The 20,725-nt window shown below is 53.5% G+C and overlaps 2 protein-coding genes across 3 annotated transcripts in view; one reads left to right on the top strand and one right to left on the bottom strand.

Moving 5' to 3' along the window:
* MARK4 (microtubule affinity regulating kinase 4) overlaps window positions 1-3,516 on the top strand; it is a 55,440-nt gene extending 51,924 nt beyond the window's left edge. For both annotated transcript variants that reach the window (XM_003915705.3, XM_003915706.3), the window contains one exon: window positions 2,201-3,516. In XM_003915705.3, coding sequence (XP_003915754.1) covers window positions 2,201-2,537 — 337 coding nt within the window. In that variant the 3' untranslated portion in view covers window positions 2,538-3,516. The remainder of the gene's footprint in view (window positions 1-2,200) is intronic.
* Window positions 3,517-6,208: 2,692 nt separating this feature from the next.
* CKM (creatine kinase, M-type) lies at window positions 6,209-20,499 on the bottom strand. The gene is made up of 8 exons (XM_003915707.3): window positions 20,349-20,499; window positions 17,030-17,240; window positions 15,331-15,485; window positions 12,710-12,842; window positions 11,116-11,287; window positions 8,214-8,337; window positions 7,287-7,476; window positions 6,209-6,745 (listed from the first exon to the last, which is right to left on the bottom strand). Exons 2-8 carry the CDS (start codon window positions 17,220-17,222, stop codon window positions 6,567-6,569), a joined length of 1,146 nt encoding a protein of 381 aa, XP_003915756.1. The 5' UTR covers window positions 17,223-17,240; window positions 20,349-20,499; the 3' UTR covers window positions 6,209-6,566.
* Between the last annotated feature and the right edge of the window lie 226 nt (window positions 20,500-20,725).

Here is a 20,725-nt window from a genome sequence, read left to right as displayed (position 1 = left end):
GCCCTTCCCCTCTCCTGCCTCCCACCTCCTGACACTTACCCCAGGGAATTAGATGGGGCCCCAGTCTCATCCTGCAAGGCCAACTTCCTGAAATGCCCTATGGTCCCCGCCTTCTCTGCCAGCTCCTCTCATTCCCACCCCATCACAAGCACCTTCTCTTGACCATCTTAAACTTCAGCCTCCGACCGGGCGCCGTGGCTCACGGCTGTAATCCCAGCACTTTGGGAGGCCGAGGCAGGCAGATCACCTGAGGTCGGGAGTTCAAGACCAACCTAACATGGAAAAACCCCGTCTTTACTAAAAGTATAAAAATTAACCGGGCGTGGTGGCCCATGCCTGTAATCCCAACTACTCGGGAGGCTGAGGTAGGAGAATCACTTGAACCCGGGAGGCAGAGGTTGCGGTGAGCCGGGATCGTGCCATCACGCTTCAGCCTGGGCAGCAAGAGCAAAACTCCGTCTAAAAAAAGAGAAAAAAAAAAAAAGCCTGATCCCATCTACAACTCAACTTCTGGTAAATGCCCCCACCTCCTTTTGCTTCTCATCCAGTCATGGCACAATGTTTGCCGGCACCTCAGGGCCAGCAGGAGGCAAACATTATCTGTACAGACCCAGATCATGAAGATTTTAGGCTTTGAGGGCCAGGCACCCCCTGTCACGCCTGTTCAGTTGTGCCACTGTAGTGCAAAAGCAGTCATATTCAACACAAAACAAATGGATATGGCTGTGTTCCAATGAAACTTGATTTACAAAAGCAGACAGCACCGAAGATTGCCAAGCCCTGGTTTAGTCTGAGTTCCCGGTTTAGAGACCCAGGTGGAAACCCGAGCCTTGCCAGCAGCTGCAACAAACTGCTAGGTCTGACTCTTACTGGCTGGGACTAGGTCACATGCTCATTCCTAAGCCAATGTCTGCAGCCAGAGAGGAGAAGTACTCTGGTTGGTCAGACGTGGTCATGCGGTCACCCTAGATCCAAGCACAGAGGTCGGAAGTAGAATGCTCTCATTGGCAGAGCTGAGGCTCGTGCTCACCCAAGCTGAGGGGTGGCCACATGGAAACAAGGGGGGCTAGCCCTGGGCTGCTCATCCAGTGCAGCACTCTTGTACTTCAGGCGGGACATTTCTTTGTTGTGCAGGGCCCTTTTGCACGTTGGAGAATGTTTATCATCCCTGACTTAACCCATCCCCAACCTAGTCAATGCCAACAGTGCTCCCATCCTAAGACATGTGACAAAAAGCCCCCAGAGGCCGAACACAAGTGGCTCATGCCTGTAATTCCAACAACTCAGGAGGCCAAGGCAGCAGGATCACTTGAGCCGAGGAGGTCAAGGCTGCAGTGAGCTGTGATTGCACCACTGCACTGCAAGACCCTGTCTCAAAAAAAAACCTAAAAAGTGGCTGGGCACTGTGGCTCGGGCACGGTGGCTCACGCCTGTAATCCCAGCACTTTGGGAGGCCAAGACTGGTGGATCACCTGAGGTCGAGAGTTCGAGACCAGCCTGACCAACATGGAGAAACCGCATCTCTACTAAAAATACAAAAATTAGCCAGGGCCAGGCGTGGTGGCACATGCCTGTAATCCCAACTACTGGGGAGGCTGAGGCAGGAGAATCGCTTGAACCCAGGAGGCAGAGGTTGTGGTGAGCCGAGATCATGCCATTGCACTCCAGTCTGGGTAACAAGAGCAAAACTCCCTCTCAAAAAAAAAAAACAAAAACAAAAATACAGAAATTTCTTGTTCAAACCATGTGGCCAAGCCAGGCTGGTAGGGCCACCCTGATCTGTGCAATCATTCACGTCCCCAGGTTTTTCCATCCCCATTCCCTGGAGCCCTCATGTCAACTTCACAGTCGAGGCTGGCCTATGCCACTGCTAAGTCCAGCTCCTGGGAGATGCGGGACAGGAGAGCCTGGAGCATGCAGGTTCTCTGAAGGAACTGATGTGGATGGCACACACCACTTCTGCTTATGTCCCAGAATTTAGAGACAGGGTCACACCTGGCTGCAAGGGAGGCTGGAAAGTGTGGTCTCTAGCTGGGGGGCAGCTCTGTTCCAGTTGAAACTGTCACTGGCATAGCAGGGGAAGAAGTTTTTTGAGGGGATGGCTAGGAATCTGTCCCAAATTGGGAAGAGGTATCCCTTCAGCCCTCCACCACATTCCTCTTCACTCCCATCTCTGACCCCTGATATCTTCTCGCCTCAGTTGCCATCTACCTTGGGATCAAACGGAAACCGCCCCCCGGCTGCTCCGATTCCCCTGGAGTGTGAAGCTGACCAGCTCGCGCCCTCCCGAGGCCCTGATGGCAGCTCTGCGCCAGGCCACAGCAGCCGCCCGCTGCCGCTGCCGCCAGCCACAGCCGTTCCTGCTGGCCTGCCTGCACGGGGGTGCGGGCGGGCCCGAGCCCCTGTCCCACTTCGAAGTGGAGGTCTGCCAGCTGCCCCGGCCAGGCTTGCGGGGAGTTCTCTTCCGCCGTGTGGCGGGCACCGCCCTGGCCTTCCGCACCCTCGTCACCCGCATCTCCAACGACCTCGAGCTCTGAGCCACCACGGCCCCAGGGCCCTTCCTCTTCCTCTCCCTTGTCCCCTTCACTTCTAAAGGAGGGGAAGGGGCCAGGGAGGGGAATTCTCCCTTTATCATCACCTCAGTTTCCCTGAATTAGATTTGGGGGCAAAGATTGTCCCCTCTGCTGTTCTCTGGGGCCGCTCAGCACAGAAGAAGGATGAGGGGGCTCAGCGGGGGGAGCTGGCACCTTCCTGGAGCCTCCAGCCATTCCTGTCCTTCCTCGTCCTACCAAGAGGGCACCTGAGGAGACTTTGGGGACAGGGCAGGGGCAGGGAGGGAAACTGAGGAAATCTTCCATTCCTCCCAACAGCTCAAAATTAGGCCTTGGGCAAGGGCAGGGAGAGCTGCTGAGCCTAAAGACTGGAGAATCTGGGGGACTGGGAGTGGGGGTCAGAGAGGCAGATTCCTTCCCCTCCCCTCCCCTCCCGCTCAAACCCCCACTTCCTGCCCCAGGCTGGCGCGGGGCACTTTGTACAAATCCTTGTAAATACCCCACACCCTCCCCTCTGCAAAGGTCTCTTGAGGAGCTGCCGCTGTCACCTACGGTTTTTAAGTTATTACACCCCGACCCTCCTCCTGTCAGCCCCCTCACCTGCAGCCTGTTGCCCAATAAATTTAGGAGAGTCCCCCCCCCGCACCCCAGTGCTGACCCTAGAATTTTCCTTCCCTGCCCTCACCTGCAAATGAGTTGAGGAAGAGGCCTGGAAATCCAGGCAGTGGTTTTTCCTTTCAGAGCCTCGGTTTTCTCATCTGCAGAATGGGAGCAGTGGGGGTGGGAAGGTAAGGATGGTGGTGGAAGAAGGCAGGATGGAACTCGGCCTCATCCCCGAGGCCCCAGTTCCTACATCGGGCCCCCCATTCATCCACTCACACTCCCAGCCACCATGTTACACTGGACTCTAAGCCACTTCTTACTCCAGTAGTAAATTTATTCAATAAACAATCATTGACCCGTGCCTACTCCATGCCAGGTCCAGTGCTGGACACAGAGACACAAAGCCCTGTCTGTGGGAGACATGGATTCTGACACAGACACTGGACAGGGGAGTCCAGAAGAGAAAGCTGGCAGGGTGGGGTCACTGGGGAAGATGCTCTAGAGGAATTAATGCTTGAGTGGAGTGTTGAAGGATGAGTAGGAGTTGGCTAGGCATTGAGTTTGCCCTGGGCAAAAGCCCAGAAGTGGGAGTATGTGGTATATCTTCAGAGAACTGGGTAATTTCAGTGTGGCTACTGTGTTGGGCATGGATGGAGAATTAACAAGAGAAATGCTGTATTAGGACTAATAATCCATCTATACTGCTTAAGCAAAAAGGTATTTGTTGGCTTAGGTTACTCAATAGTACAGGGGCACCTGACTTCAGGTAGGTTTGATCCAGGCATCAGACCATTGCATCTATTTTTCAGTGTAAGTTGAATTCTAGTAGTTTGTATCAAGTAAGTGCACCTTTCCTGATGGCACAGATGACTTCAGCAGTTAGAAGTTTCTATCCCTCCAGCTTTCTGCAGCAGAAAGATCCTCATTGTCAGTTTCCCAGCAAAAGTCCCAGGGCAGACTCTCATTGGCCCAAATGGGCCATGTGATTTTCTTTAAACCAATCACTGTGACTCTGGAGTGGCCAGACTCATACTTAGAGCTGCAGTTAGTAGGGGTTCCTCAAAGGAAGGTCAAGTGTCACGAGCAGGAGAAAAGGCATGGGAGCTGGACAGATTATAGTGGTTGAAGGCTGTGCAGTACAGAAGGGCGGAGCTTATTCACACAGTGCCTTTGGGGCCAAAATGAATAAGCTGGACTTTCTCCCCATGGCACTGGGGAGCCATGGAAGTTCAGGGAACTTCAGGGAAGAGGCTTGGTCAATTACTGAGAGCATCCTCTGTGCTGGGGACACAGTGGTAATCAAGACAGCCCCAACTCTGCCCTCATAGAGCTCACATTCCAATGGAGGAGGCAGATGTGTCCTCAGGCAGCGACTGGGCAGGGCTGGTATCGGGGAGTCCAGAGGGTGATGCCTGCCTCAGCCAGGGAGGGCTTCCTGGAGGAGAAGGAGCCAGCTAGACATGGATAGGAGTGCATTTTAGGCAGAGCGAATGGCACATACAAGGGCCAGGGAGCAGGAGAGGGGACACATTCTTCAACAAATGGCATGTGACTTGGTAAGTGCATATTTGCTGTGAGGTATGGGGCTAGGGGCGTCAGTAGGGCTTTGAAGGTTATGGACAGGGGATGGGCTTTCTTCCAAGGGCATTGAGGGAACCATGGCAAGGTTGTGGGCAGTGTAGAGATGGGCGGGTTTGTGCTATGTGCAGGGTGGAAGGGAGGGAAGTTAACAGGTCAGAAGAGCAGGAAAGAGGTCTGGGCCTGACAGATGGGGAAAGCACGGATAGATTTAAGAGAGTCCTATGAGGCAAAGTGGGCGGGACATGGTTACTGACAGGTGTCTGGACTGTGGATTTGGCTGGCTCAGATGGTCCCCACTGGCATGTGTGGTCTGTGTAGCCTCTGGGTGTGGAGCTGGGATCTTCAACTGGGGACAGTACAGTAAAGAACATCCCAGCATCTCACAGGTTCTGTGTACCTTGATGTTTGGGATCTCTTCTAACCTTTAGTAATCTCCTGGGAACTTTTGGGGACATCCCTAGGCCTCAGTTTCCCCTCTGTAAAACAGAGGGCAGATTGAACTACAAGGGCCCTTAATCTCTGTGACTCTTCAGGTTTGAAAAAGCACCTTAGGTTCCTGAGGGCTCTGTCAGGTCTTCCATTTACTCCCGCCTAACTTTTTTTTTCCCCCTAAAACCTTTGTCTTTTGGGGCCCACCTACTGTGTCCTTGGGTGGGTGGAGGTGATTGACATGTCCAACACCCAGTGCTTGTTCAGATACTGCTTGACTCCTATTAACTCTTCTTCTCCCTGCACCAATTGCTCTACCACGCTTGTTTCCTGTTCCTTCCTGGGACTGAGTTCTCCAAAATGCCTGTCCCTAAAGACTTCATGGGGATGCTCAGATTCAAAGTTCCAGATTGGAGAGGGAAACAGCTTGGTCAAAGACATTGAGGTGGGAATTGGAGGGTGTAAGGTGTGAAAGAATCAGAGGAGTAATGGGGAAAGAACTGGAAAGGTGAGTCTCCAGCAAATGGTATGCATTTCAGTGTGACCTTGAATTGCAAATAACAGAAAGGCTTTCTGGGGGAAATGGGGAGCCATGGCAGGTTCTTGAGCAAAGTAAGGGACTGGCAGCAGCTACAGAGGGATGAAGTCAGACGGGACAGAAGGAAGCCAGTGGGAAGCAGAATAGAGGTAGATGTGATGAGCTGCATGGGAAGCCTCAAACTGGAGACCCCTGGGCTAAATTCAAGTTTCAGACATTTCGTTTGGCTGCATTCCTCCCCAGTTTGAGATCTGAGCATGACTAATTCAAAGCCAAAGTTGGAAAGGGCCCATGCTTTGGGTGAGTGACACTGGGCTCAGTGTCTCTCCGGCTCTCAGATTCCCCACAGAACCTTCTAATTTTTGGACTAGATTCTGTGACCTAACTTTGCCTCATTTTAGACCCGGGATAAGACATGTTTAGTACATGCCGAGACAGGACAAACCACTCCGAGGCCAGACAGTGGCCAATTGCACCTCCTCCCTCAATAACTATCGCACAAAGCTAAAGCCACCATTGCTTTTATTTATTGCTTTGCGTGGAGACAAACCACAAGATCCGGGTGTGCTGGGAGCTCTCCATTAACTAGAGCTCCTGGTGGGGGCGGAGCTCTAGGAAAAGAAGAGGACCCTGCCAGGGAGATATTTCATTTGGCCAGAATCCAGAGGATGGAGCCCATTGGTTGGAACTCTGGTTGAAACTGGAACTCTGAGAAGGGTGGAGAGAGCTCCCAGGAGACAGAACCATCACAGGGTGGGACTCCGGGACAGGGGGCGGGGCAAGAAGTGAGGGGGCGCATCTCTGGTGGACAAGGCCCTCCCATTGGCTGGGTTCCAGCAGTCGGTGGCAGGTGGGCAGGGCGCCTACTTCTGTGCGGGGATCATGTCGTCGATGGACTGGCCTTTCTCCAGCTTCTTCTCCATCTCCACCATGAGCTTCACACCATCCACCACCAGCTGCACCTGTTCTACTTCGGACGAGCCCAGGCGATCAGCGTTGGACACGTCAAATACTGAGCCCACGGCAGCTGTGTCCACGCCACCTGTGGGAGCAAGGCACAGGGAAGTGAAGAGGCAGCAAAGGTGCAGAGGGGCTGGGACGTGCCCCCCACCCCGTGCCAAATGCAACATTGGCATGTAGTGAGTGCCTACTGTGTAACAGGTTACCTGCACACAGATAATGCCTGTTTATTCATGGACTCACGAGTCTCTGGCTTTAGATGGGGTACCACGCCACTCAATTATCAAACATGAAAATATAGTATAGTGGGTAAGAGAGTGGGTTCTGGAGCCAGGCGGCCTGCGGTCGAATCCTGACCACTCCTCGCTTTATAAATGGGAAAACTGAGGCCCCGAGGGAGGTCCAAAGGCATGTGCAATGCATATTATATAATCATGAAAATCCCACACTGACTCCTGTGACTTAGGGGTATTGACACCCATTTTACAGAGGAAGAAATGCAAGCTCACAGAGGGTCAGCTCTTGCCGGATCCCCAGAACTCGCAGGGATGTCGCACCTCTCCTTCCATCCCCGCAAAGGGCCCTCCCCACCCGTCGTGGTGCAAAGGATGTGGGAGCCGTACCTGTACCCCTCTTCTGCAGGCGCAGGCGGGTGAGGATCTCCTCGAACTTGGGGTGCTTGCTCAGGTGCGCCAGCTTCACATGCACGCCTCCACGCAGCCCAGTGCCCAGGTTGGATGGGCAGGTGAGCACGTAGCCCAGGTGCTGGTTCCACATGAAGGGGTGGCCCGCTTTCTTAAAGATCTCCTCGATCTGAGGTTGGGGGAGAGGACCAGGGGTCAGCGCCGGCAGCCACCCCCAAATGCACCCGCAACATGGACAGGGCGTGGGAACGTGGTGGAGGCGGGATTCTGAGGGGAGCCGGGAGGTAGGAGATTCTGAGGCTAGACAATGGTGACCAAGGCAGGATTTTGAGGGGAGGGGACTAAGAACGCTTTGAAGGCGGGTTTTTTTTTTCTTCAGAGTCTCGCTGTGTCACCCAGGCTGGAGTGCAATGGCGTGATCTCATCTCACTGAAACCTCTTTCTCCCAGGTTCAAGCGATTCTCCTGCCTTACTTAGCCTTCCGAGTCGCTGGGACTACAGGCCCGTGACACCACGACTGGCTAATTTTTTTTTTTTTTCTTTTGTATTTTTGATATAGAGACAGGGGTTTCACCATGTTGCTAGGCTGGTCTTGAACTCCTGACCCTCCTCGGCCTCCCAAGGTGCTGGGATTACAGGCATGAGCCACCGCTCCCAGCCTGAAGGCGGATCCTTCAGGGCGGGGTTGGGCGTAGGGTGGAGCTGGGTCCAGGGGCGGGGTCCTGAAAAGCGGGTGGGGCTGATTTTGAGGGGCGGGGTTTGGCATGGGGTGGAGCCAGGTCCGGGGGGCAGGGCCCTGGAAAATGGGCGGGGCAGGGCTTAGCATGGGGCAGGGGCGGGGCCTCGGAAAGCAGGTGGGGCGTTCAAGGTGGAGTCGGAAGTCAGCAGCTAAGGGCAGACACCCACCTTCTGCAGCCCCACGCAGAAGCGGCGGAAAACCTCCTTCATGTTGCCCCCCTTCTCCATGGAGATGACCCGGAGGTGATCCTCCTCGTTCACCCACACCAGGAAGCTCTTGTTGTCATTGTGCCTAGGGTAAGGTGCCACAGCAAGAGGCCAAGGTGTCAGCCCCGCGGGAACCCCATTCCCAGCCCTTCCCCAAACATCTGTCCACCGTCAGGGGGAAGAGAGCCTGAGAGGTGGGAGGTGGGTGGCATCTGCCTTCTCAAAACGCAGAAGCTTAAACCTGTAGACTCTAACGTCACAGGATCTGCAAAACCTTGAATCCTGGGATCAAGGACTTTTAGGGACTTAAGTCTTTGAACAGCATTATTATAGATCCTTGGGATCTCAGGATGTTTGACGAACAGAAGCTTGGGATCAGAATTGATAACATCTTGGAAATCTTATATCTGGTCTCAGGACCAGAAAATCTTCCCATGGCAGTGTGTTAGCTCCCAATCCTAGCATCTCAAAAGCAGTATCTTAGAACATAAAATATTAAGGTCGGGTGCGGTGGCTCACGCCTGTAATCCCAGCACTTTGGGAGGCCAAGGCGGGCGGATCATGAGGTCAGGAGATCGAGACCATCCTGGCTAACACGGTGAAACCCCGTCTCTACTAAAAAACACAAAAAATTAGCTGGGCATGGTGGCGGGCACCTGTGGTCCCAGCTACTCAGGAGGCTGAGGCAGGAGAATGGCGTGAACTTGGGAGGCAGAGCTTGCAGTGAGTCGAGATCAGGCCATTGCACTCCAGCCTGGGTGACAGAGCAAGACTCCGTCTCAAAAAAAAAAAAAAAAAAAGCCATAAAATATTAAGATCTGGAAATGGCCAGGTGTGGTGACTCACGCCTGTAATCCCAGCACTTTGGGAGGCCGAGGCCCGAGGATTGCTTGAACCCAGGAGCTCAAGACCACCCTGGGCAACATGGCAAGACCCACATATCTACAAAATTTAAAAAGTTAGCAGGCATGGTGGGACACATGCCTGTAGTCCAAGCCACTGGGGAGGCTGAGGCGGGAGGATCGCTTGACCTTGGAAGGTCCAGGCTGCAGTAAGCCATGATCCCACCACTGCGCTTCAGCCTGGGCAACAGAGCAAGACCCTGTCTCAAAAAAAAAAAAATCTGAGGGAAGGCATGGTGGCTCACGCCTGTAATCCCAGCACTTTGGGAGGCTGAGGTGGGCGGATCACTTAAGGTGAAGAGTTTGAGACCAGCCTGAGCAACATAGCAGAACCCTGTCTCTACCAAAAATACGAAAACTAGCTGGGCACAGTGGCACATGCCTGTAGTCTTAGCTACTCAGGAGGCAGAGGGTGAGAGAATCATTTGAACCCGGGAGACGGAGGTTTCAGTGAGCCAAGATCGTCCCACTGCACTCCAGCCTGGGCCTCAGAGTGAGAGTCCATCTCAAAATAAATAAATAAATAAATCCAGAAATGCTTCAAATTATGGAATGACAGAATTTGAAATGAGTGGAATCTTAAAACCTGAAAATATTTAAAATCTTGAAATCTTAGAATCATCCCATCTGTATATCTTAGCACCCAGGATCCCCTCATCAATTGAAACCTAGGTTCTCTAAATCTTTTTAAATCTTTGACTACCTGAATCAGGGATTCAAAGAGTCAAAGCAAGTCTAGCAATAATAGTTTATAATAAAGATAAGATGAATAACCAAGATGAACTGGACACTTAGTGTATACCAGGCACTGCTTTTTTTTTTTTCAAGACAGAGTCTCACTCTGTTGCCCAGGCTGGAGTGCAGTGATGCAATCTCGGCTCACTGCAAGCTCCGCCTCCTGGGTTCACACCATTCTCCTGCCTCAGCCTCACAGTAGCTGGGACTACAGGCGCCTGCCACCACACCCGGCTAATTTTTTGTATTTTTAGTAGAGACAGGGTTTCACCATGTTAGCCAGGATGGTCTGGATCTCCTGACCTCGAGATCCCCCCGCCTTGGCCTCCCAAAGTGCTGGGATTACAGGCGTGAGCCACCGCGCCTGGCCCAGGCACTGCTTTTAATACTTTACATAAATTAACTCATTTAATCCTCACAAGAACACCAGAAGCTACAAATAACTGTGATCCCTATCCTATAGATAGGAAACTGGGGTAGAGAAAAATAAAATAAGTTACCCAAGGTCACAAAGCTAGTAAAGCTAGTAAATGGTAGAGCTGGAATTTGAACTTAGGGAGTGTGGTTCAAGTCTAAGTTCTTATTTTTGAGACAGGGTAGCTGGAGTGCAGTACTTCGGTCACGATTCACGGTAACCTTAATCCCCTGGGCCCAAGCGATCCTCAGCCTCTGGAGTAGCTGGGACCACAGGTATACACCATCACACCCGGCTTTTTTTTTTGGAAACGGAATCTCGCTCTGTCGCCCAGGCTGGAGTTCAGTGGTGCGATCTCGGCTCACTGCAACCTCCGCCTCCTGGGTTCAAGTGATTCTCCTGCATCATCTTCCCAAGTAGCTGGGACTACAGGCGCCTGCCACTACACCCAGCTAAATTTTTGTATTTTTTAGTAGAGATGGGGTTCCACCGTGTTGGCCAGGCTGGTCTCAAACTCCTGACCTCAAGTGATCCGCCCGCCTTGGCTTCCCAAAGTGCAGGGATTACAGGTGTGAGCCACCACGCCCGGCCAAGTCTGTTTTTAACTACCACTTCTCTGGTCCAGATTTCCCAAAATCTGACACACAGACCACAGGATAGGCAGGGGCGGAGGGCAAGATCATTTTCCGTGGCATGTAGAAGATCATAATTACGTATATGGCCTTGGCTTTGGTGGAGGAGTGAGGAGGGCCATTGTGGGACTGGAGGAGGCTGGGGGAAGAGGAAGCCAGGGGGCGGGGAGGGGCCTCACCAGATGCCACGGGCGTCGGGCCAGTCGCGGGCCATGCCTGAGGCTAGCAGCAGTGGGGACACGGGCTTGTCGAACAGGAAGTGGTCATCGATGAGCTGCTGCTGTTCCTTCTCCGTCATGCTCTTCAGAGGGTAGTACTTCCCTTTGAACTCGCCCGTCAGGCTGTTAAGAGCTATGGGGACACACGAGGGAGTGGTCGCTAGCCTGTCCCACTTCAACCAGGGCGTGGAGGCCCAGGGTTCCCCCTGCTGCTGCTCCTAATGGGCCTGGGCCTTGGCCCCCTGGATGTCCTAAAGGCATCTGAACCCTGTGTCTAAACCCACACTTATGACGGTTCCCCAAAATCTGTTCCTGCCATCTGTCCAGGCCCCCAGGAATGGCCACACGATGTGCTCAATCTAGAAAACAGACCCACCCCTTCCCCTGAGGGACCCTCACATCCAGCCCACCTGCAGGCCACATTGTGCTGGTGTCTGCTCCTAATGGCTGGCCAGACAGATGGCTGAAGTCTCAGGACTTTGAGAGGCCATTAGTAAAAATTATTATAAGGCAGAATGGTAGCCAGGTGCACTGGCACGAGCCTGTAGTCCCAGATACTGGGGAGGCTGAGGCAGGAGGATCACTTAAGCCAGGAGGTCAGCCTGGGTAACATAGCAAGACCCCCCATCTTTTTTTTTTTTTTTTGAGATAGAGTTTTGCTTTTGTTGCCCAGGCTGGAGTGCAATGGCGCGATCTCGGCTCACTGCAACCTCTGCCTCCCAGGTTCAAGCGAGTCTCCTGCCTCAGCCTCCCAAGGTGCTGGGATTACAGGTGTGAGCCACTGTGCCCGGCCTCTTTTCATTTGTTTTTGAGGCAGGTTCTCACTCTGTCACCCAGGCTGGAGTGCAGTGGCACAGTCACGGTTCACTGCAGCCTCAACCTTCCGGGCTCAAGCGATCCTCCCACCTCAGTCTCCTGAGTAGCTGGGATGACAGGTGTGTGTCACCACTCGTGGCTCATTTTTGTGTTTTTTGTAGAGACACGGTCTTGCTATGTGGCCCAGTCTGGTCTTAAACTCCTAGGCTCAAGCGATCCCCCCTCCTAGGCCTCCCACACTGCTGTGATTACTGTTGTGAGCCACTGTGCCCGGCCTCAACTCCTCCTTTCTGAGGCAGCTCCCCTCGGTCATTCTTCACCACACCCATGTCTTGGCTTCATGGCACTTTTGAATTATCTTGTTCATCTGTGGATCTCTGTATTTCCTCTCATCTCCCCACCAGCTGAACACTCTATGAGAACAGCGAGGGACCCCCATCTCCCCACACAGGGCAAGAACCCCTGGAAATGTGTGCTGGATGAACGGATGGCAGGACGCTGGGGGCAGCCGGGTGTCTGTGTGGGTCTTCTCAGGGGCCCTTGAGTCTGGACAGCACCCCCGGATCTCCGGCACAGCAGGTAATGCCCACGGCCAGCACCACTCCCCAAGCCCCCACGATTTACCAAGCTCTTCCCCTACTTTGGAAAACGGGGGCCCAAAGAGACCCGAGGACCTGCCCATGGAGGAACAGAGACAGGGCTGGGTGACCCCAGCAGTGGACGGGGTGGGGGCACTCACCTTCCACGGAGAGCTTCTCCACCGCCCGGCGCTCACCACGGGAGCAGTGTGGGGGCAGCGTGTAGCCCTTGATGCTGCGGCCGGTGCGGACACGGCTGCTGAGCACATAGTGGGGGTCCAGGTCGTCTCCACCCTGGAGAGCGGGTGGGAGATCAGGACCAGGTAGATCTTCCGCCCCCTCCAGCAAGCCCAAGTCTCGCCCAGATGCTCCCCTCAGTCTCCCTGTTGCTTCCTTTGCCCTCTGCTTCCTCACTGATTGGTTGTGCAGAGCCTCTCCCCGCCACCCATACCTGCGCTCTGTCTCTCCCTTCTCTGTCTCTCTCTCATCTCCTATCTCTGTTTTTCTTTATACCTCTCTCCCCCCACCTTTGTATATTTCTTTTCCTTTTTTTTTTTTTTTTTTTCGAGACAGGGTCTCTCACTGTCACCCAGGCTGGAGTGCCGTGGTGCCATCATAGCTTACTGCAACCTCAAACTCCTGGGCTCAAGCAATTCCCCTGCCTCAGCCTCCCAAGTAGCTGGGACTAACAGGTATGTGCCACCATGTTTGGCTAACTTAAAATAAATTTTTTTTTTATAAATAGAGACAGGGGCTGGGCGCGGTGGCTCACACCTGTAATCCCAACACTTTGGGAAGCCGAGGTGAGCCAATCACCTGAGGTCAGGAGATCGAGACCATCCTGGCCAACATGGTGAAACCCCATCTCTACTAAAAATACAAAATTTAGCTGGGCATGGTGGCACGTGCCTGTAATCCCAGCTACTCAGCAGGCTGAGACATAAGAATCACTTAAACCTGGGGATCGGGGGTTTCCATGAGCTGAGATCCAGCCACTGCACTCCAGCCTGGGTGATAGAGTGAGATTCTGTCTCAAAAAAAAAAAAATAGAGACAGGGTCTCACTATGTTGCCCAGGCTGATCTCAAACTTCTGGGCTCAAGCAGTCCTCCTGCCTCAGCCTCCCAACGCAGTGGGATTACAGGCGTGAGCCACCATGCCTAACTAAATATTTAGGCTTTTTTTTTTTTTTTTTTTTTTTTGGTAGAGACAGGTTCTTGCTACGTTGCCCAAGCTGGTTGTGAACTCTCCTGGCCTCAAGTGATCCTCCCACCTCAGCCTCCCTAAGTGCTGGGAGTACAGGTATAGCCACTGCACCCAGCCTTTCTGCCCGTTTCTGTTTCTCTTCCTGTCTCCCTTTCTCCCACTCTCCCTGTCTGTCTCTGACTGCAACTGCATGTCTTTCTCTCTGCCTGTCTCTCCTGCCTTCTCTGATGCTCCCTTTTGTCTTCCTCTGTGTCTCTGCCGCTCCCTTTTTTTTTTTTTTTTTTTGAGACAGTCTCGCTCTGTTGCCCAGGCTGAGTAGCTGGGATTACAGGTGTGTGCCACCATGCCCAGCTAATTTTTGTATTTTCAGTAGAGACTGGGTTTCACCATGTTGGTCAGGCTGATCTCAAACTTCTGACCTCATGATCTACCCACTTCAGCCTTCTAAAGTGTTGGGATTACAGGTATGAGCCCCTGTGCCCAGCTATGCCTCTTCCTTTTCTACATGCTTTTGTGCCTTTCTTCTCCCTCTCCCTCTCCTCTTTCTGTCTCCTTGGCTGTCTCTGTGTCTCTCTGTCCCTCTCTCTTTCCTTTTTTTTTTTTTTTTCTGAGATAGAATCTTGCTCTGTCACCCAGGCTGGAGTGCAGTGGCACGATCTTAGCTCACTGCAGCCTCCGTCTCCTGGGTGCAAGAGATTTTCCTGCCTCCACCTCCTGAGTAGCTGGGATTACAGGCGTGCACCACCATGCCCAGCTAATTTATTTTTTTGTTTTTTTGTTTTGTTTTTTGAGACCAAGTTTCGCCCTTGTTGCCCAGGCTGGAGTGCAATGGCACGATCTCTGCTCACTGCAACCTCCGCCTCCCAGGTTCAAGCGATTCTTCTGCCTCAGTCTCTCGCGTAGCTGGGATCACAGGCATGTGCTACCACATGCACCAGCACACCCAGCTAATTTTGTATTTTTAGTAGAGACAGGATTTCTCCATGTTGTTCAGGCTGGTCTCGAATTCTCAACCTAAGATGATCTGCCCACCTTGGCCTCCCAAAGTGCTGGGATTACAGGCGTGAGCCACCGTGCCTGGCTGGCCCATTCTTTTTTTTTTTTTTGAGACGGAGTCTCGCTCTGTCACCCAGGCTGGAGTGCAGTGGCTTGGCCTTCGCTCACTGCATGCTCTGCCTTCTGGGTTCATGCCATTCTCCTGCCTCAGCCTCCCGAGTAGCAGGGACTACAGGCGCCCACCACCATGCCTGGCTAATTTTTTTTTTGTATTTTTAGTAGAGACGGGGTTTCAGCGTGTTAGCCGGGATGGTCTTGATCTCCTGACCTCGTGATCGGCACCTGCCTCGGCCTCCCAAAGTGCTGGGATTACAGGCGTGAGCCACTGTGCCCGGCCGGCCAGGCTGGTCTTAAACTCCTGACCTCAAGTGATATGTTCGCCTCGGCCTCCCAATGTCCCTCTCTCTTTCATCTCTCTGCTTCTCCACACCTCTATGTCTCTGTATTTCTCTCTCCCCCCATCTCTCCTGTGATCTCTCTCCTCCTCACCCCTCGGCCCTCCCCTCCGTGCAGACACTGACCTTGAGGTTCTCATGGTTGAGGTCAGTCTTGTGCTTGTCGGTGGGTTTGTAGCCCCCGTGGCGATCCGAGATGATGGGATCAAAGAGTTCCTTGAAAACTTCATAGGACTCCTCATCACCAGCCACGCAGCCCACAGTCATGATGAAGGGGTGACCTGGAGGGGTGGGGGTGAGGTCAGAGCTGCTAGTCCCCAGCAAACAGGACCTGGGCTCATGGGCTCAGTGGAGACTGTGTGGACATGTGTGTGTCAGGGTTGGGGGGGGGTACATTCAATACCTCTGGGTGGGAATTGAGAATACTAAGGGTTGGGCGCAGTGGCTCATACCTGCAATCCCAGCACTTTGGGAGGCCGAGGGGGGTGGATCTCTTGAGGTCAGGAGTTTGAGACCAGCCTGGCCAACAGGGTGAACCCTGTCTCTACTAAAAATACAAAAATTAGCTGGGTGTGGGGCACACGCCTGTAATCCCAGCTACTTGGGAGGCTGAGGCATGAGAACTGCTTGAACCAAGGGGGTGGAGGTTGCAGTGAGCCGAGATGTCACCACTGCACTCCAGCCTGGGTGATAGAACAAACTCTTTCTCAAAAAAAAAGAAAGGAAAAAAAAAAAAAAAAGAAATAAGACTGAGGACTGGTGGGAACCGGGAGGGAAGACTGGGAGAGGTCAAGGTGGCTGGGAGGAGTCAAAGTAGGAGAGAAGAAAGAATGCGGGGCGTGGGGTCAAAGGAGAAAGGGGAGCTTCAGAGGGTACCTGGTGCTAAAAACATCAGCACCTCGGAAACATTAGCACCCAAAGTCATGACGTCTCAGCCTGAAATGTTGTTAGGATCTTGGGGTACCACCTGCCACAGAGGGTCAGGAAGGCCAGAGACTTGAAAGACCCAGTGGAAAAACAGGGACCCGAAGAGAGAGGCCTCTCCACTGCATCACACAGAGAGCTGGACGTGAGGGGCACTAGAGCCTCCTGTCCACTCCCAGCTCTCTTTGCCTTGTGAGCGAAAGGGCTTTGAGAAACAACCATAACATTAATAACATCCCCTATCTGATTCTCTTTTTTTTGAGACAGGGTCTCACTCTGTGGCTGAAGTACAGTGGCGTGATCTCGGTTTACTGCAACCTGCACCTCCCAGGCTCAAGCTATCCTCCCACCGCAGCCTCCTGAGTAGCTTGGACCACAGGCCCTCATTACCACACTTGGCTAATTTTTTTGTATTTTTTGTCGAGACAGGGTCTTGCTATGTTGCCCAGGCTGGTCTCAAACTCCTGGCCTCAAGCGATCCTTCCACCTGGGCCTCCCCAAATGTTGGGATTACAGGCATGAGCCACTGCACCTGGCCTCCCGTCAGAGCTTGAGCACTCACTTGGTGCTAGGCGCCACTGTAAGCACTGCACAGTCATTGACCTGTGTTTTCACAACATGGGTGCCCATTTTTCAGATGAGGAGACTGAGGTTCGGGAGATGAACCGACCTCCTCGGGGATCTCACATTATTCTCGTGCATGTTTATTGCATGGTTTGCTACATACCTTGCACTGTCCCAAGCCCTTTATGTATATTAGTGCATTGATTCTCACAACAGCCCCGGTTTACAGATGAGAAAACTGAGACCCCTCCCACTTCAGGGGAGGTGGGATGGGGCGTAGCCTGCAGCCTCTGGAGCCCCCAGGTAGCCCCTTCAGTGCTCTACCGGGGAGGCTCACCTGGGTTGTCCACTCCTGTCTGGATGACATCGTCTAGGGTGAAGCCCGATGGGGTCTCCTTGTCCCTCAGCTTCTTGTAGAGATCAAGGGTCAGTACCTTGGCCATGTGGTTGTTATGTTTGCTGAGGTCGGGGTACTCCTCCTCAGGCTTGTAATTCAGCTTGAACTTGTTGTGGGTGTTACCGAACGGCATGGTGGCGGTGTAGGAGACCTGATGGGCAGGACAGGAGGGGAAGATTAGCTCGCATCTGTTTTCTTCTTCTTCTTCTTCTTCTTTCTTTATTTATTTTTATTTTTTTGAGACAAAGTCTCCCTCTGTCACCCAGGCTGGAGTGCAGTGGCGCAATCTCAGCTCATTGCAACCTCTGTCTCCCGGGTTCAAGTGATTCTCCTGCCTTGGCCTCCCGAGTAGCTGGGACTACAGGCGCCCACCACCACGCCCGGCTAATTTTTTGTATTTTTAGTAGAGACGGGGTTTCACCGTGTTAGCCAGGATGGTCTCAATCTCCTGACCTCATGATCTGCCTGCCTCCGCCTCCCGAAGTGCTGGGATTACAGTCGTGAGCCACAGCTCTTTTTTTTGGGAAGGAGTCTCACTCTGTCACCCAGGTTGGAGTACAGTGGCGAGATCTCAGCTCACTGCAACCTCCACCTCCCAGGTTCAAGCGATTATCCTGTTTCAGCCTCCTGAGTAGCTGGGATTATAGGCGCACATCACCATGCCTGGCTAATTTTTTTGTATTTTTAGTAAGATGGAGTTTCACCATCTCTACTGGTTGGCCAGGCTGGTCTCAAACTCCTGGCCTCAAGTGATTCACCCACCTCGGCCTCCCAAAGTGCTGGGATTACAGGCGTGAGCCACTGTGCCCCGCCTACCTCACATCTTGCAAACAGCAGCAAGAGAACCCAGCGAGCGAGGCATTGGGGTCAGGCAGGCTGTGTGACTTGGAACAAGCGAAATCCTCTCTCCCAGCCCCTGCGTCTCAGCAGGAGGCATCCGGAGTCTTAGATCAAGGGCCCGGCTCTGCCACATCCCAGCTGGGTGAGCCTGGACTAGTCATTCTTTTTGGAGACTCAATTTCCCCAGGTGGAAAATAGGCCCCACGCGGAGGCTGGAAAAATATCATGCGTGGGTAAGAGCGTAGGTTCTGGAATCGGCCCAGGGTTTGATTCCCAGCTCTGCTACCTACGACTGTTCTGTGCCCGGGGGCAAGTTGCTTAACCTCTCTGTGCCTCAGTTTATTCAGCTGGACAATCAGGATCCTAACAGCACCCGCCGCATGGCAGTGTTGAAAGGATTAAATGTGTGAATGCAGGTATAGCTCTCGGAAGAGTGCCTGGTTCACAATAAACATTATTTCACTTAGCTATTATTATTATTATTATTATTATTATTATTATTATTATTATTATTATGTTTGAGACGGAGTCTCTCTCTGTCACCCAGGCTGGAGTGCAGTGGTGCAATCTCAGTTCACTACAACTTCCACCTCCCAGGTTCAAGCAATTATCCTGCTTCAGCCTCCCAAGTAGCTGCAACTACAGGTGTGCGCCACACCCAGGTAATTTTTTTTTTTTGGTATTTTTAGTAAAGACGGGGTTTTGCCATGTTGCCCAGGCTGGTCTTGAACTCCTGACCTCAAGTGATCCGCTCACCTCTGCCTCCCAAAGTGCTGGGATTATAGGCATGAGACCGCGCCTGGCCTGTTGTTATTTTAAACGTTCGTGTGAGGAGCTGGTGAGAAGGTGGAGGTGAGGGTGTTGCTGGGAGTGAGTATGTGAGCAGTTCTTGGATGATCAATCCAAAGACAAAGGGGCTGGGTCGGGGGAGGGCTGGGTGGCCGCCCCCACCTCTGCCTGCTGACAATTCTCCCACAAGGTTCAGCAGGGAAGAAAAACTCAGCCTCTGGGTCGTCAGAGCCAGGTTCAAATCCCACCTATGCCATTTTCCTGCTGTATGACCCCAGGCCAGTCACTAGGCCTCTCTGGACCTTGTCTCCTGTGAACTGAGCCTACCCCATAGGATTGCCAGGATCCTCTGAGCTTGGCCATGAGGTTGGCTGAGCACAGGCCCTGGCATAGAGTTGGAGCCTGAAACCCTGGTGGCTGCTATTATTGTTATTACTACTTTTTTTTTGTAGAGATGAGGTCTCACTATGTTGCCCAGGCTGGTCTGGGATTCCTGGCCTCAAGTGATCTCCAGCATCGACCTCCCAAAATGCTGGGATTATGCATGTGATCCACTGCGCCAGGTCCTATTGTTATTATTATTTTATTCACTGGACCCAGAAAGGAGAAGGGACCTCCAATAGCAGTGGGAGAGGGGGATAGGAAGCAGGTGGGATTGTGGGAGGGAAATTGGGACCATGGTGAGCTGAGGCCAGGGAAGAGGAACAGGGACCCGCCAAAGACCTTGGGCGCTGCCGTCCAGGGTGGTTATTTTTAGACTCTGGCAATTGCCTGCCGCCCCACCCCCAGCTGCTGCCCCTCCCCACCCCCACATTCCGGGGCTCGGCTTGCACCAAGTCAGCAGGCCCAAGACAGGTGGGCCAGGGTGGCTGGGAGGACACGGGTCCAGGCCCCGGGGTTCGGCTCCGGGACTCAAGGACATCCCGAGCTGGCAGCCCAGACCCCCTCCCTTCAGAGGATGCCCCCCCAATCCCTGCCAGGGACATGCCAGGAGAGGGCACGGAGGCAAGGTGGGGGACCCCCCCCAAGAGACATAAGCAGAAAGCCCCGGAGCCACACACCCCCACCACCACAGACTCCCCAGATCACACTGTAAACTGAGTCACACAGTCACACTTCCAAGCTCAAGGACACGCCCAAGATAGAGGCACTCATGTGTCCGCTACCAAGTCAGTACAAGGTCACAGAGACCTACACGGTAGCAAACGCAAAGAAGCCCGTGACACCTGCTCTTGCAGACTCTGCTAGGCGACAGACACACCTCCCACGGCTTGTGGCGCCAGTGTTGGCGACAAACCGTAATGAACGCGGGCCTGGCTCAACAGCCCCTTGCAGGGGGTGACAGTTGGCAGCTGTCAGGACCCCTTTCATTTCTGGGATCCCTCCCCATAACCCAAGACTTGTGCCGCAGAAATCACAGGTCCCAGCCGGGGTTCAGGCGTCCTCACAGATGGAGGGGACTCCCAGACACACAAGGTCAACCTTCCCACGCACCGACCTGCCTTTGTATAGGAGGATGTTGGTGGAGCAAGGGGTGACACACAGGCCCTTTCCCAAGCCAAGACAGCCTCTAGCACCCACAGAAACCCCCTACTCTGGCTCCCACCCAGATTCCCACCCCGTGCAGTACCTGGCTGGGCTGGGCTGAAGGGGGCTGTCTGTATCCTAGAGGTGACACTGACCCAAAGGAAGGGCCTGCAGCCGTGGGGTTATATAGGGGGACCTAGGCTGTGCAATTGGCTGGGAGGGGCTGTCCCCAGGGAGGAGTTCTGGAGGGCAGCTAAGCCTCTCACCTCCCTGCTCGGGCACCATGCCCACCCTGAACCCAGGCATGCCTTGCGCCCAGCCCCATGGCCTTGTATGGGCTGAGCTGCCCCAGGGGCTGGGCCCAAGCCCCCCCACCAAGCTGATACCCTGACCAAGTGCTGAGTCGGGCTGGCGGTGGGGACAGCTGGCCCCCCGCCGGGAACATGGGACAGTGGCTGGGAACGTCCCAAGCACGTAGAA

This window comes from Papio anubis, chromosome 20 (genome assembly GCF_008728515.1).
Source record: "Papio anubis isolate 15944 chromosome 20, Panubis1.0, whole genome shotgun sequence".
NCBI lineage: Eukaryota > Metazoa > Chordata > Mammalia > Primates > Cercopithecidae > Papio > Papio anubis.
Note: the sequence above shows the minus strand (reverse complement) of the source record. Positions and strands in the feature narration are given on the sequence as shown.

What these genes read in the sequence shown, in the direction of transcription:
- CKM (XM_003915707.3), bottom strand. Translation starts at nt 17,222, where the DNA reads ATGCCGTTCGGTAACACCCACAACAAGTTCAAGCTGAATTACAAGCCT. An exon ending in TCAACCATGAGAACCTCAAG is followed by an intron (nt 12,843 to 15,330) that starts GTCAGTGTCTGC and finishes CCCGCTCTCCAG; the next exon opens with GGTGGAGACGACCTGGACCC. An exon ending in GGAGAAGCTCTCCGTGGAAG is followed by an intron (nt 11,288 to 12,709) that starts GTGAGTGCCCCC and finishes GTGTCCCCATAG; the next exon opens with CTCTTAACAGCCTGACGGGC.